General features: G+C 44.8%; 1 protein-coding gene across 1 annotated transcript in view; it reads right to left on the bottom strand.

The window, feature by feature from the left end:
- Positions 1–1,127: 1,127 nt before the first annotated feature.
- Positions 1,128–14,352, bottom strand: part of SEC13 (SEC13 homolog, nuclear pore and COPII coat complex component) — a 42,863-nt gene continuing 29,638 nt past the window's right edge. The window contains exon 9 of the mRNA XM_020872471.2: positions 1,128–1,567. Within this exon, the coding sequence (XP_020728130.1) occupies positions 1,454–1,567 (114 nt within the window). The 3' untranslated portion in view covers positions 1,128–1,453. The remainder of the gene's footprint in view (positions 1,568–14,352) is intronic.

Below are 14,352 nucleotides of genomic sequence, written 5' to 3'. Positions count from 1 at the left end.
GCCAAAGTATTGGAGTTTCAGCTTCAGCATCAGTCCTTCCAATGCATATTCAGGATTGATTTCGGTAAGTGTTCCTTATTTATGACGTACCAGTTTGTACACTGTAAGAACAGGAAATGGCCACAAGGAGGCACCACACATCTATGTCCAACCCAGGTCAGTGGGGAGACCAGAGCCTTGGGAAGATGGGGGCTTTGGGTTGCTAATGTCTGTGGAACATGGAAGCACAAATCCCAAAGGCCTGTGTCCGAGTCCTCCTGCTTCACTGCTGACCTGCAGGTATTCGGACACCCCTGCCAAAAGGCTGTGCTGCAGTCTTGTCCTTTGGAAGTTAGGGGGCTTGAAGCTAAGGGGTTGCAGGCAGCCTGTGGAGGACGTATGAAAGTTTCAAGCACTTTTCTCCCGTTGATGTAGTATCTCTTGGGTCCTTTTGGCTGAGATTAGCATTCAGGGTAGGCCTCCTGGGTTAAGTGGAGGCCCAGTCTGGAAGTGAGAAGACACTAGAATTCTACTCCAGGGGAGAAACGTTTATGCCAAAACCTTACAGCACCCTGGGGTCAGCTGGACCGGCCTTGGGGACCGCAAACCTCTTCACGCTCAGGGTTTTTTCTTTCCCTGATTTTTAGGAGTTACAGGTTGTACACAGCACAGGGGCAGTTTCTCACCTTCCTGCTGATTCCCTCGGTGGTAATTCCAGATTTTCTGCCTCCAGAGGCTCGACATGCTGTCTGCAGAGATCTCAGTCACTGCAGTGAGTGGTGTGAATGCTCCTTCCAGTCATGGTCACAGGTGCTCTGAGGTGCTCCTCCATTAGGGTGAGTAAGGCCCTCCGCCTGCAAACGGGCGTAAGTGGACAGGGCAGGCTTTATCAGCCCGTCCATAACAGGTGTATCCTCAGGGTGAGGAAGTGCAGGGGAGACGGCTGCAGCCCTGACGGCCCAGTGCACAGCTCTGCGTATTACGGAGCTCCGCAGGGTGCCTGCAGCAGAACGCGGGTAGGGGCACGGTGCCCGACAGGTGTGGTGAGGCTTGGCCAGGCCCCCGGGGACCTGGTCTGCATCTGTGCTCTTCTCGGACAACTAAAAAAGGAGCTCAGTTTTAGGTGGGTTAGGAAAATGCAGGGAGAGTTATAAGCAATATGTGTTTATTTAATTACTCTGGAAACAAATCCCACAAATGACACCTGAACGTAAAAGGTACTTAAAAATGACCAAAGTATCTTAAAATAACAACCTTCAGATCTTTTCATAGTTTTCCCCTCAGAACAAGTGTGTGTTCAGCTGGACGGTAGGTTACAAACCATATCAGATCATTTTAAGGCAGATGATAGTCCTGTTGTGTCTGTGTGCCTCTCCCGAAGAGGATGGCGCGGGAGTGGGGCGTTCTTCCTCCCCGCCGTCTGGGCTGCCGGCCCAGGATCTGCAGCAGGTGGAGAACCAGGCACACTGTGCGCTCACTGCTCGTTCTGCTGCCCCTCTGTGACAGACGTGGACACGGGTCCCTGGCCCTTGTTGACGTCACTGATGCACACCCACTGCCCGTCGACCGACTCCTTCCACAGGGTCACCTGCAAGCAGAACATGGCACCCACTGGAGGAGGCACCCTGCCCTCCTCTCCCTGCATCCTTGGGAGGGGCGCGCATTCCACCTCCATCAGAGACCACAGCTCACCGTCAAGGGGTAAATCGAGCACTTACATTTGGTGGTTTCAGTGGAGGAACCAAGGTAAGTAAAGGAATAAAAACTCACACAGAGGAAGACAGGGGTGGGGAGAGTGATGTCAAGAAGAGGATGCCTCTAGCTGCTCCTGGCTTCATCTCCCTCAGGAAGAACTTTCAGGGACATGACATGCCTGAACAAACCCTACAGCGCAGCATTGAGGCTGAAGTGCCCCTACCGCAAAGCTGGAGACTGACTCCATGAGAAGGCGAAGAAGTGTGGTGCATGTTTATTTAGCCCAGGGCCCCTTTCCAGGGCTGGTAGAGCACCATGCAGAGAGGCTTCTCCTGAGGCTCTGGCACCAGAGTGAGAAGAGAGCTCTCTGCAAAGAAGTTCCCACTTTGCAGATTGGCTACTCTGGTTTGGCTCTGCTGCTGAGACAGTAACTGTGCCGGGTAAGGCCTGCCCAGAGCCAGCACCCGGATCTTGGGGTAGGAGTCTGTTCCCACAGGGAGCGTGGGGACACTGAAGGCTAGACGTAAGACCACAAACAGTCATCAGTAACCTCACAGCATGCTCGCCTGACGGCTCAGCTGGTGAAGAACCTGCCTGCAGTGCAGGAGATGCAGCCTCGATCCCTGGGTGAGGAACATTCCCCTGGAGGGGAAATCATCCTGCCCCAGCATTCTTGCCTGGAAAATGCCATGGTCAGAGGAGTGGGGCAGGCCACACACACTCCATGGGTTCACAAAGAGCTGGACACGACTTAGTAAGAAACCTTAGAGCTGCTTCCCAGGCCAGGAACCACTTCTGACCACTCAGGCAGACAGACTGCACTGGCACTCTGTAGAAAAAAATTAAGTAACCTCACTCACCAAGAATTCAGTGCACCCTCTTGCTCAGAAGCTCACCAAAGCGAGAGCAAGCCTCCTTTGGACCTTATCCTGCTGTATTGCCAGGACAGGGATGTGACACATTTTGGGGTGAGCTGGGGGAAGGACCAGGTGGGCAGTCCTATCCAGATGCTCTAAAACTGTGCCACAAGGAGCTGCTTCAACAGAAAAAAGATTTAAATAGAAAGTACTGTCTGTGATACCACTATATTGAGAGGCTCCCAGGTACAGAACCTGAAGCAATGAGTGCTAGAATTGAATCCAAATGTTATCAGATACAGCACAGAAATACATGGTCTAATCCATAATTAGAGGAGAAAAGAAACAGGAAATTCAGGGAGGTGGCAATTGTAACACAATGTGAAAAAAACAATCTCAAGAGTATCCTGGGCAGATAAATCAGGAGGTTGCGATTCACGTAGAGAAACTTCTATTAATAAAACAAACCATCAAAAAGACCCTATTGTAGTCCAGCAGAACTCTACTATGAGAAAGAACAGGTGAGTGTATATGGACAGGTGACCAGCACACAGTGTTGTGAAACTGACACAACACTCTAAATCTGCAGTACTCCCAGATAAAAAGGAAAACCTAAGAGACTGTTGTCTACTATGGTATGATGAGGGCTCTGAAACCAGGGCTAATGTCCATTGCTGGAGTGTCGAGGGCTGTAGGGAGCTGGCAGGCCGGGACCAGCAGTGATGCACTCTTGGACCTGGACTGCCTGCTGCCTCAGTCACCAGACACGCTGGGCCATACAGAGGATAGAGCACACCCAGTGGACCCAAAAGGCGAGTCCCCACGGCCGACTTCTGCAGAGGGCTCCCCTTCTCTGGCCTCTGTCCACACCGGGCAGCACCTGTGCGCTGCGGCCTCCGGGTTTCAATCCAGTGGGTTAATGGTTCAGGAGGAGGAAGGAGACAGAAACCCTGGGATGTCTGCTGTACCCATCAGTCTCGGGACAACCCAGGAACATGTGGTTCCCAACGGTTCTGGAGGCTGCACCAACCACCATGGGCAGAAAGAAATGTTGCCGCCTGTGGCCATTTCCCAAACCAACACTATTAAAGCCATGGTTTCAGGACACTTCAAGCTCACCAGGCCTGTGGAGCTGTAAAAGGCACCTGTTATCAAGAAATAGGGCCCCAGAATCTCAGGGATAAGAATTCAAAACAGAAACCACTTTCCAATAGTGGGTTGCAGGGTACATTTTCCACGCACTGCTCTCAACCTTAGCACAGAAAGATATGGTTTTCCTGCCCAATTAGTAGAGAGGATCAACAGGAAACATGATGAGGAATCCTGACACCAAACACAAGGGCCATCCTTACACAGTGTGAAAGAAGCAACCCAGGGCAGAACCTGCAAAGATGGGAAAACTCCTACACTGTTGAGGGAAATATAAATTGGTAGACCTACTAGACAGAACACTACAGAGGTTGGTCGAAAATTCAGAAAGGGAGATATCACAGTTCAGTCAGAAGGAGTCCTCCTTCTGCAGGGTCTGCAGATGCCTGAATTTCAAAAGATACCTGTACCCCAGCATCCACTGGAACATTATTAACAATGAGAAGAAAGATAAATACCAACGACAGATGAACTGGTAAAAATTATGGTACGATATCCTGGAGTTAATTCTTCAGCCATGGAAACAAAGGAAAAATGCCAGTGCAGCTCCATGGATGGACCCAGAGATGATGCCATGAACCAACTAATACAGATTCAGAAGGCAAATATTTCGTGACTTAAGTAACAGGTGAAACCTAAACAGTGTTAGATGTGAACTTAGTCTGAATAGAAGAAAAAAACAAAAGGAAGTGTTAGTGCAGGGTATAGTGAGCAGATAAATGAGAAGGTCAGGATTCACATATACAAACTCCTGTGAATAAGACAGATAATCTAACAAGAACATACCACACCACAGAGAACTCCAGAGAACACTGTGTCCATCCTAAGCTATCGAGGTAAAGAGTCTGAGCAGCAACAGCTATGTCCATATATATAGGTGATCAGCACACAGTATTCTGAAACTGATAGAACACTGTCAGCCAAGAATACTTCCAGATAAAACAGAGGAAAAAAGAAAAACCTAAGAGACTACTGTCTACTTTGCTGCAATGAGGCCTGTGAAACCTGTGAGAACGTCACATCCCTGGAGCCCGGAGGTGGCTCAGAGAAAAGGCTGGCGAGTCTAGGGGCTGAGGTGGCTGGCAGGGGGTGGGTAATGCAGAGGCTAAAGCACACCCAGTGCTCCCAAGAGAGTTCAGTGCTCTGTGCAGGCAGGTCTGAAAAGGGCTTCCCATCTCTAGCCTTTCTCCAGAGCAACTCCACGTACATGAGGAAGCACCTGCTCGCTGCTTGTTTCTGGGTTCACACCTCTTGAGGTGAAGGGTAGTGGGCAGGAAGGAAGGAGACAGGAACCCTGTACTCTTCAGTCTCACTGACAACCCAGAAACACGTTGTTCCCAGTGGTTCTGGAGGCTGCGTGGACCACAGCAGGGCAGCAAGAAGTGCTGCCGCCTGTGGCCACTGCACAAAGTGACATTAGGAAACCCTCGCTTCAGCAGACTTCAAACTCACCAGAACTGTGGGGCTGTAAAGGTGCCTGCTTTCGGGCCCAGTATCTCATGGGTAAGAATTCAAAACAGAAACCACTTTCCTGTAGTGGGTTGCAGAGATACATTCTCCACACACTGCTCTCAAACTTAGCACAGAAAGACATGGTCTTCCTGCCCAATTAGTAGAGAGGATCAACAGGAAACATCATGAGGAATCCCAACACCGAACACAAGGGCCCCCTTACACAGTATGAAAGAATCCGTCTCAGAGAGAACCTGGAAAGAAGAGAACCCTCCTGCACTGTTGGGGTAAATACATGTTGAGAGAGCTACTAGGCAGAACACTGAGGAGGTTGGCCAAAAATTCAGAAAGGGAGCTATCACAGTTGACTGAGAAAGAGCCCAGCGGCCTGGCACCCCAGCGTCCACTGCACTATTGTGTACAATGAGAAAAATGATAAATACTGATGACGGATGAACTGCTAAAACTCGTGATACAGATATAGTGGAATTAACTCCTCAGCAATGGAAGCACAGCTGTATGAATGGATCCAGAGATGAGCCCATGAACCAACTAATACAGATGCAGACGGACAAATATTTCATGATTTCCATAACAGGCAGAATCTAAACACTGTTAGATGTGAACTTAGCTTAAAAGAAAAAGAGAGGCTCAGTGAAGAAGAAAAAAAGGTTAGTGCAGCATTAGGGGGCAGATAAAAGAGAAGGCTGGGATTCAGTTACATAAACTCCTGTTAATAAAATAGACAATCAACAAGAACCTACTGCAGCAAAGACAGAATTCCAGTGGACGCTGTATCCTAAGCTATCCAGGTTCAGAATTCAAGAAAGAGGTATGTGTATATGCACAGGTGATCAGCACCCAGCATTGTGAAACTGACACAAGACTGTAAATCAACAACACTCCCAGATAAAATAAAGAGGGAAAAAGGAAAATCTGAGATTGCTGTCTAGTGTTTTGCGATGAGGACTCTGAAACTGGGGCTAATGTCCCTCCCTGGAGCCTGAGCTGGTTGGGAAATGAGGCTGGAGAGTGCAAGGGTGGAGGAAGCTGGCAGGGAGACACCAGCAATGATGCACTCTTCGACCTGGAGTTCCTGGTGCTTCTGGAATGCAGTACAGTCACCAGACTTGGTGGGTGACGAGGAGAATAAACACACCCAGTGCACCCGAGAGGGCAGTCTTCTGGGTAGGTGAGGTTTGAAAAGACCACGAATCCACATGGTCAGCTTCCGTGGAGGGTTCCCCTTCGCTAGTCTCTGCCCAGAGGCTACACCCCACCTACACCAGGCAGCACCTGTGCACTGTGGCTTTTTCTGGGTTTGAATCTATTCACGTGAAGGGTGAGAAGGAGGAAAGAAGGAGACAGGAACCCTGGGGTGTTGGTTCTGCACCCTTCAGTCTCAGTGGGGACCCAAGAACACGTCATTCCCTACGGTAGTGGAGGCTGCATTAACCAGAGTCGGGCAGAAAGAAATGCTGCCACCTTGCGGCCATTGCCCCAAACAACAACACTAAAACCGCTGCTTCAGGGCACTCAAACTCACCAGGCCTGTTGGGTTGTAAAAGGCACCTGGTCTTTAAGAAATATGCTCTGGGAGGGGTGGTCCTAAGATGGCAGAGGAATAGGACGGGGAGACCACTTTCTCCCCCACAAATTCATGAAAAGAACATGTGAACAATGGGCAAACTCCACAAAACAACTTCTGAGCTCTGGCAGAGGACATCAGGCACCCAGAAAAGCAGCCACTGTCTTCGAAAGGAGGCAGGACAAAATATAAAGGATAAAAAGAGAGAAAAGAGTTAGGGATGACGGATTCATCCGGGGAAGGGAGTCTTAAAGGAGAAGAAGTTTCCAAACACCAGGAAACCCTCTCACCAGTGGGTCTGGGGGAAGTTTTCGAATCTCAGAAGGCAACATAACCGGGAGGAAAAATAAATAAAACCCACAGATGACGTGCCTAAAGGCAAGTCCCAGCAGAAAAGTACCCCAGACGCTGCTATCCGCCACCAGCAAGCGGGGAATGCCCTGAGGGCAATCTGCGGGAGCTAACGTGAGATAGCACCTAAACTGTGGGATAGCCAGAGAGAACTATCCAGCAAAAAGCCCTAACCTAAGGCACTGCCGGTCGTTCCCAGAACAAAGGACTGAGCCAGTACCAGAGAAGAGCTAGCTGGCTGCGGATCAGCCCATCCCCTGCTGGAGGCAGGGGCCAGGCAGGCGCCAGCCTGAGCCGGAATGGGGCAAACTCAGCCGCAGAGAGGGCATCCCCTATCACACTGTGAGCTGGCTTCCAGTTTCTAACCCAAGACTTCCTTAGATTTTGGACGGTTGAGATCAGCGCCCCAGAAGAGACACACGGCACACCAGAGACCCGAGCGGCGATAAGACGCACCGCACCCGGGGAGAGTGCGCGCGCCACTCACCTGGTCTCCTGAGCTGCTCAGGCCTGGGACGGCACAAAACGCAGTCTGTGCCTTGGTGGAGTACCTGAGAACCTGAACGGCTTAGACCTCGGAAGTGCACGCAACCCAGGGCCTGCTTCCTGCAGAGCAACCTGAAGCCTGAGCAGTGTAGACGGGGAAAGCACACACGCCGTGAGCGGGGGCAAACCCAGTGCGGCTGAGACACTGCGAGCGCTCCCCACACACGCCAGTGATGTTTGCCTGCAGTGTTCCCCCCTCCCCACAGCACGAATGAGCAAGTGAGCCTAAACAAGAGACCACCTTCGCCCCCTTGTGTCAGGGCGGAAATGAGACACTGAAGAGACCTGCAAACAGAAGCCAAGTAAACAAAGGGAACCTCTTTGGAAGTGACAGGTGCAACAGATTAAAATCCCTGTAGTTAACACTGACTACACTGGAAGGGGCCTATAGATATTGAGAAGTATAAGCTGGAACAAGGAACTATCTGAAACTGAACTGACCCCACACTGCCCACAACAGCTCCAGAGAAATTCCTAGATATATTTTTACTATTATCATTTTTTAATTTAAAAAAATTTTTTAAGTCCTCTATTACTCCTTTAATTTTCATTTTTATAACCTACTATTACCTTGCAAAAAAAGACCCTATTTTTAAAGCAAACTTCATATATATTTCTTATACTTTTTGTGATTTTTTTTTAATATTGTATTTTTGAGAGTCTAACCTCTACTCTAGATTTTTAATCTTTGCTTTTTGGTATTTGTTATCAATTTTGTACCTTTAAGAATCCAATCTTCAGTACCCATTTTTACTTAGGAGTGTGATTACTGGCTCTCCCCCTTTTGACTCTCCTTTTTCTCCCCCAGGTCACCTCTATCTCCTCCCTCCCCCTTCTCTTCTCAACCCAACTCTGTGAATCTCTGTGGGTGTTCCAGGCTGTGGAGAACACTTAGGGAACAGAGCACTGCCTAGATCTCTCTCTCCTTTTGATTCCCCTCTTCTCCTCCTGCTCACCTCTATCTTCCTCCTCCCTCTTCTCTCCTCCATGTAACTCTGTGAGTGTTCCTCACTGTGGAGAATCTTTTCACCATTAACCTAGATGTTTTATCATCAGTGCTGTATGGATGGAGAAGTCTTGAGGCTACTGTAAGAATAAGACTGAAAGCCAGAGGCAGGAGGCTTAACTCCAAAACTTGAGAACATCAGAGAACTCCTGACTTCCAGGGAACATTAAACTGATAAGAGATGATCCAAAAACCTGCATACCTACACTGAAACCACCCAAGAGCCAACAAATTCCAGAGCAAGACATACCACACAGATTCTCCAGCAACGCAGGAACACAGCCCTGAGCGTCAATATACAGGCTGCCCAAAGTCACACCAAACCCACTGACATCTCAAAACTCACTACTGGACACTTCATTGCACTCCAGAGAGAAGAAATCCAGCTCCACCCACCAGAACACCGACACAAGCTTCCCTAACCAGGAAACCTTGACAAGCCACTCGTCCAACCCCACCCACAGGGAGGAACCTCCACAATAAAGAGGAACCACAAACTGCCAGAATACAGAAAGGCCACCCCAAACACAGCAATCTAAACAAGATGAAAAGGCAGAGAAATACTCAGCAGGTAAAGGAACAGGGTAAATGCCCACGAAACCAAACAAAAGAGGAGGAGATGGGGAGTCTACCTGATAAAGAATTCCGAATAATGATAGTGAAAATGATCCAAAATCTTGAAAACAAAACAGAGTTACAGATAAACAGCCTGGAGACAAGGATTGAGAAGATGCAAGAAATGTTTAACAAGGACCTAGAAGAAATAAAAAAGTCAATTAATAATGAATAATGCAATAAATGAGATCAAAAACACTCTGGAGGGAACCAACAGTAGAATAATGGAGGCAGAAGATAGGATAAGTGAGGTAGAAGATAGAATGGTAGAAATAAATGAAGCAGAGAGGAAAAAAGAATTAAAAGAAATGAGGACAACCTCAGAGACCTCTGGGACAATGTTAAACGTGCCCAACATTTGAATCATAGGAGTCCCAGAAGAAGACGACAGAAGGACCATGAGAAAATACTTGAGGAGATAATAGTTGAAAAATTCCCTAAAATGGGGAAGGAAATAGTCGCTGAAGTCCAAGAAACCCAGAGAGTCCCAAACAGGATGAAACCAAGGGGAAACACCCCAAGACACATATTAATCAAATCAACAAATATCAAACATTAAAAGCAACAAAGGAAAACCAACAAATAACACACAAGGGGATTCCCATAAGGGTAACAGCTGATCTTTCAACAGAAACTCTTCAGGCCAGAAGGGAGTGGCAGGACATACTTAAAGTGAGGGAGAGAATAACCTACAGCCCAGATTACTGTACCCAGCAAGGATCTCATTCAGATATGCAAACTTCAAAAACTTTACAGACAAGCAAAAGCTGAGAGAATTCAGCACCACCAAACCAGCTCTTCAACAAATGCTAAAGGATCTTCTCTAGACAGGAAACACAGAAAGGGTGTATAAACTTGAACCCAAAACAACAAAGTAAATGGCAACAGGACCATACTTATCAATAATTACCTTAAATGTAAATGGATTGAACGCCCCAATCAAAAGACAAAGACTGGCTGAATGGATACAAAAACAAGACCCCTATATATGCTGTCTACAAGAGACCCACCTCAAAACAAGGGACACATACAGACTGAAAGTGAAGGGCTGGAAAAAGATATTTCATGCAAATGGAGACCAAAAAAAAGCAGGAGTAGCAATACTCATATCAGATAAAATAGACTTTAAAATAAAGGCTGTGAAAAGACAAAGGAGGACACTACATAATGATCAAAGGATCAATCCAAGAAGATGTAACAATTATAAATACATATGCACCCAACATAGAAACACCACAATATGTAAGGCAAATGCTAACAAGTATGAAAGGGGAAATTAATAATAACACAGTAATAGTGGGCCAGCTAGACCTAATTGATATCTATAGGACATTTCATCCCAAAACAATGAATTTTACCTTTTTCTCAAGTGCACACAGAACCTTCTCCAGGATAGATCACATCCTGGGTCATAAATCTAGCCTTGGTAAATTCAAAAAAATTGAAATCATTCCAAGCATCTTTTCTGACCACAATGCAGTAAGATTAGATGTCAATTACAGGGAAAAAAAACTATTAAAAATTCCAACATATGGAGGCTAAACAACACACTTCTGAATAACAAAAATCATAGAAGAAATCAAAAAAGAAATAAAAAAATGCATAGAAACAAATGAAAACGCAACAACCCAAAACCTATGGGACACTGTAAAAGCAGTGCTAAGGGGAAGGTTCATAGCAATACAGCTTACCTCAAGAAACAAGAAAAAAGTCAAATAAATAACCTAACTCTACACCTAAAGCAACTAGAAAAGGAAGAAATGAAGAACCCCAGGGTTAGTAGAAGGGAAGAAACCGTAAAAATCAGGGCAGAAATAAATGCAAAAGAAACAAGAGAGACCATAGCAAAAATCAACAAAGCTAAAAGCTAGTTCTTTGAGATGCTAAATACAACTGACAAACCATTAGCCAGACTCATCAAGAAACAAAGGGAGAAGAATTAAATCAACAATATTAGAAAAGAAAATGGAGAAATCACAATAGATAACACAGAAATACAAAGGATCATAAGAGACTACTATCAGCAACTATACATCAATGAAATGGACAATTTGGAAGAAATGGACAAATTCTTAGAAAAGTACAACTTTCCAAAATTGAACCAGGAAGAAAGAGAAAATCTTAACAGACCCATCACAAGCACAGAAATTCAAACTGTAATCAGAAATCTTCCAACAAACAAAAGCCTAGGACCAGACGGCTTCACAGCTGAATTCTACCAAAAATTTAGAGAAGAATTAACACCTATCCTACTCAAACTCTTCCAGAAAATTGCAGAGGAAAGTAAACTTTCAAACACCATCACCCTAATACCAAAACCAGACAAAGATGCCACAAAAAAACTATAGGCCAATATCACTGATGAACATAGATGTAAAAATCCTCAACAAAATTCTAGCAAACAGAATCCAACAACATATGTAAAAAGATCATACATCATGATCAAGTGGGCTTTATCCCAGGGATGCAAGGATTCTTCAATATCCACAAATCAATCAATGTAATACACCACATTAACAAATTGAAAGATAAAAACCATATGATTATCTCAATAGATGCAGAGAAAGCCTTTGACAAAATTCAACATCCATTTATGATAAAAACCCTCCAGAAAGCAGGAATAGAAGGAACATACCTCAACATAATAAAAGCTATATATAACAAACCCACAGCAAACATTATCCTCAAATGTGAAAAATTGAAAGCATTTCCCCTAAAGTCAAGTACAAGACAACAGTGCCCACTCTCACCACTACTATTCGACATAATTTTGGCCACAGCAATTAAGAGCAGAAAAGGAAATAAAAGGAATCCAGATTGGAAAAGAAAACTCTGTTTGCAGATGACATGATCCTCTACATAGAAAACCCTAAAGACTCTACCAGAAAATTACTAGAGCTAATCAATGAATATAGTAAAGTTGCAGGATATAAAATTAACACATAGAAATCCCTTGCATTCCTATACACTAACAATGAGAAAACAAAGAGAAATTAAGGAAACAATTCCATTCACCGTTGCAACAAAAAGAATAAAATACTTGGGAATACATCTACCTAAAGAAACAAAAGACCTATATATAGAAAACTATAAAACACTGATGAAAGAAATCAAAGAGGACACAAATAGATGGAGAAATATACTGTGTTCATGGATTGGAAGAATCAATATAGTGAAAATGAGTATACTACCCAAAGCAATCTATAGATTCAATGCAATCCCTATCAAGCTACCAATGGTATTTTTCAGAGAACTAGAACAAATAATTTCACAATTTGTATGGAAATACAAAAAACCTCGAATAGCCAAAGCAATCTTGAGAAAGAAGAATGGAACTGGAGGAATCAACCTGCCTGACTTCAGACTATACTACAAAGCCACAGTCATCAAGATAGTATGGTACTGGCACAAAGACAGAAATATAGATCAATGGAACAGAATAGAAAGCCCAGAGATAAATTCACACACCTATGGACACCTTATCTTTGACAAAGGAGGCAAGAATATACAATGGAGAAAAGACAATCTCTTTAACAAGTGGTGCTGGGAAAACTGGTCAACCACATGTAAAAGAATGAAACTAGAACACTTTCTAACACCATACACAAAAATAAACTCAAGATGGATTAAAGATCTAAACATAAGACCAGAAACTATAAAACTCCTAGAGGAAAACATAGGCAAAACACTCTCTGACATAAATCAAAGCAGGATCCTCTATGACCCACCTCCCAGTGTATTGGAAATAAAAGCAAAAATAAACAAATGGGACCTAATTAAACTTAAAAGCTTTTGCACAACAAAGGAAACTACAAGCGAAGTGAAAAGACAGCCTTCAGAATGGGAGAAAATAATAGCAAATGAAGCAACTGACAAAGAATTAATATACAAGCAACTCCTGAAGCTCAATTCCAGAAAAATAAATGACCCAATCAAAAAATGGGCCAAAGAACTAAACAGACAGTTCTCCAAAGAAGTACAGATGGCTAACAAACACATGAAAAGGTGCTCAACATCACTCATTATCAGAGAAATGCAAATCGAAACCATAATGAGGTACCATCTCATGCCAGTCAGAATGGCTGCTATCCAAAAATCTACAAACAATAAATGCTGGAGAAGGTGTGGAGAAAAGGGAACCCTCTTACACTGTTGGTGGGAATGCAAACTAGTACAGCCACTATGGAGAACAGTGTGGAGATTCCTTAAAAAACTGGAAATAGAACTGCCATATGACCCAGCAATCCCACTGCTGGGCATACACACCAAGGAAACCAGAATTGAAAGAGACACATGTACCCCAGTGTTCATTGCAGCACTGTTTATAATAGCCAGGACATGGAAGCAACCTAGATGCCCACCAGCAGACGAACGGATAAGAAAGCTGTGGTACATATATACACAATGGAATATTACTCAGCCATTAAAAAGAAAACATTTGAATCAGTTCTAATGAGGTGGATGAAACTGGAGCCTATTATACAGAGTGAAGTAAGCCAGAAGGCAAAACACCAATACAGTATACTAACACATATATATGGAATTTAGAAAGATAGTAACAACAACCCTATATGTGAGACAGCAAAAGAGACACAGATGTACAGAACAGTCTTTTGGACTCTATGGGAGAAGGTGAGGGTGGGATGATGTGAGAGAATAGCATTGAAACATGTATATTATCATATATGAAACAGATCAGCAGTCCAGGTTCCATGCATAAGACAGGGTGCTCAGGGCTGGTGCACTGGGATGATGCAGATGGATGGGATGGGGAGAGAGGTGGGAGGGGGGTTCAGGATGGGGAACACATGTACACCCGTGACTGATTCATGTCAATGTGTGGCAAAAACCACTATAATATTATAAAGTAATTAGCCTCCAACTAAAATAAATTAAAAAATAAACAAACCAGATGGGGAAATGTTATCCCCTGAAGCAAAAAAGAAAAAAGAAATATGCTCTGGCATCTCACGGATAATAATTCGAAACAGGCCACTTTACTGAAGCAAGTTGCAGAGATGTATTTTCCTCACACAGCTTTCAACCTCAGTAGCTAAACACATACTGTAACTCCCCAATTAGTAGAGAGAATCAACAGGAAACTCCAACTAGTA

The sequence above is a fragment of the Odocoileus virginianus genome, unplaced genomic scaffold (assembly GCF_023699985.2).
Source record: "Odocoileus virginianus isolate 20LAN1187 ecotype Illinois unplaced genomic scaffold, Ovbor_1.2 Unplaced_Contig_2, whole genome shotgun sequence".
Classification (NCBI taxonomy): Eukaryota; Metazoa; Chordata; class Mammalia; order Artiodactyla; family Cervidae; genus Odocoileus; species Odocoileus virginianus.
The sequence above is the reverse complement of the archived record's forward strand: the minus strand, read 5'-3'. Positions and strand labels throughout refer to the sequence as shown.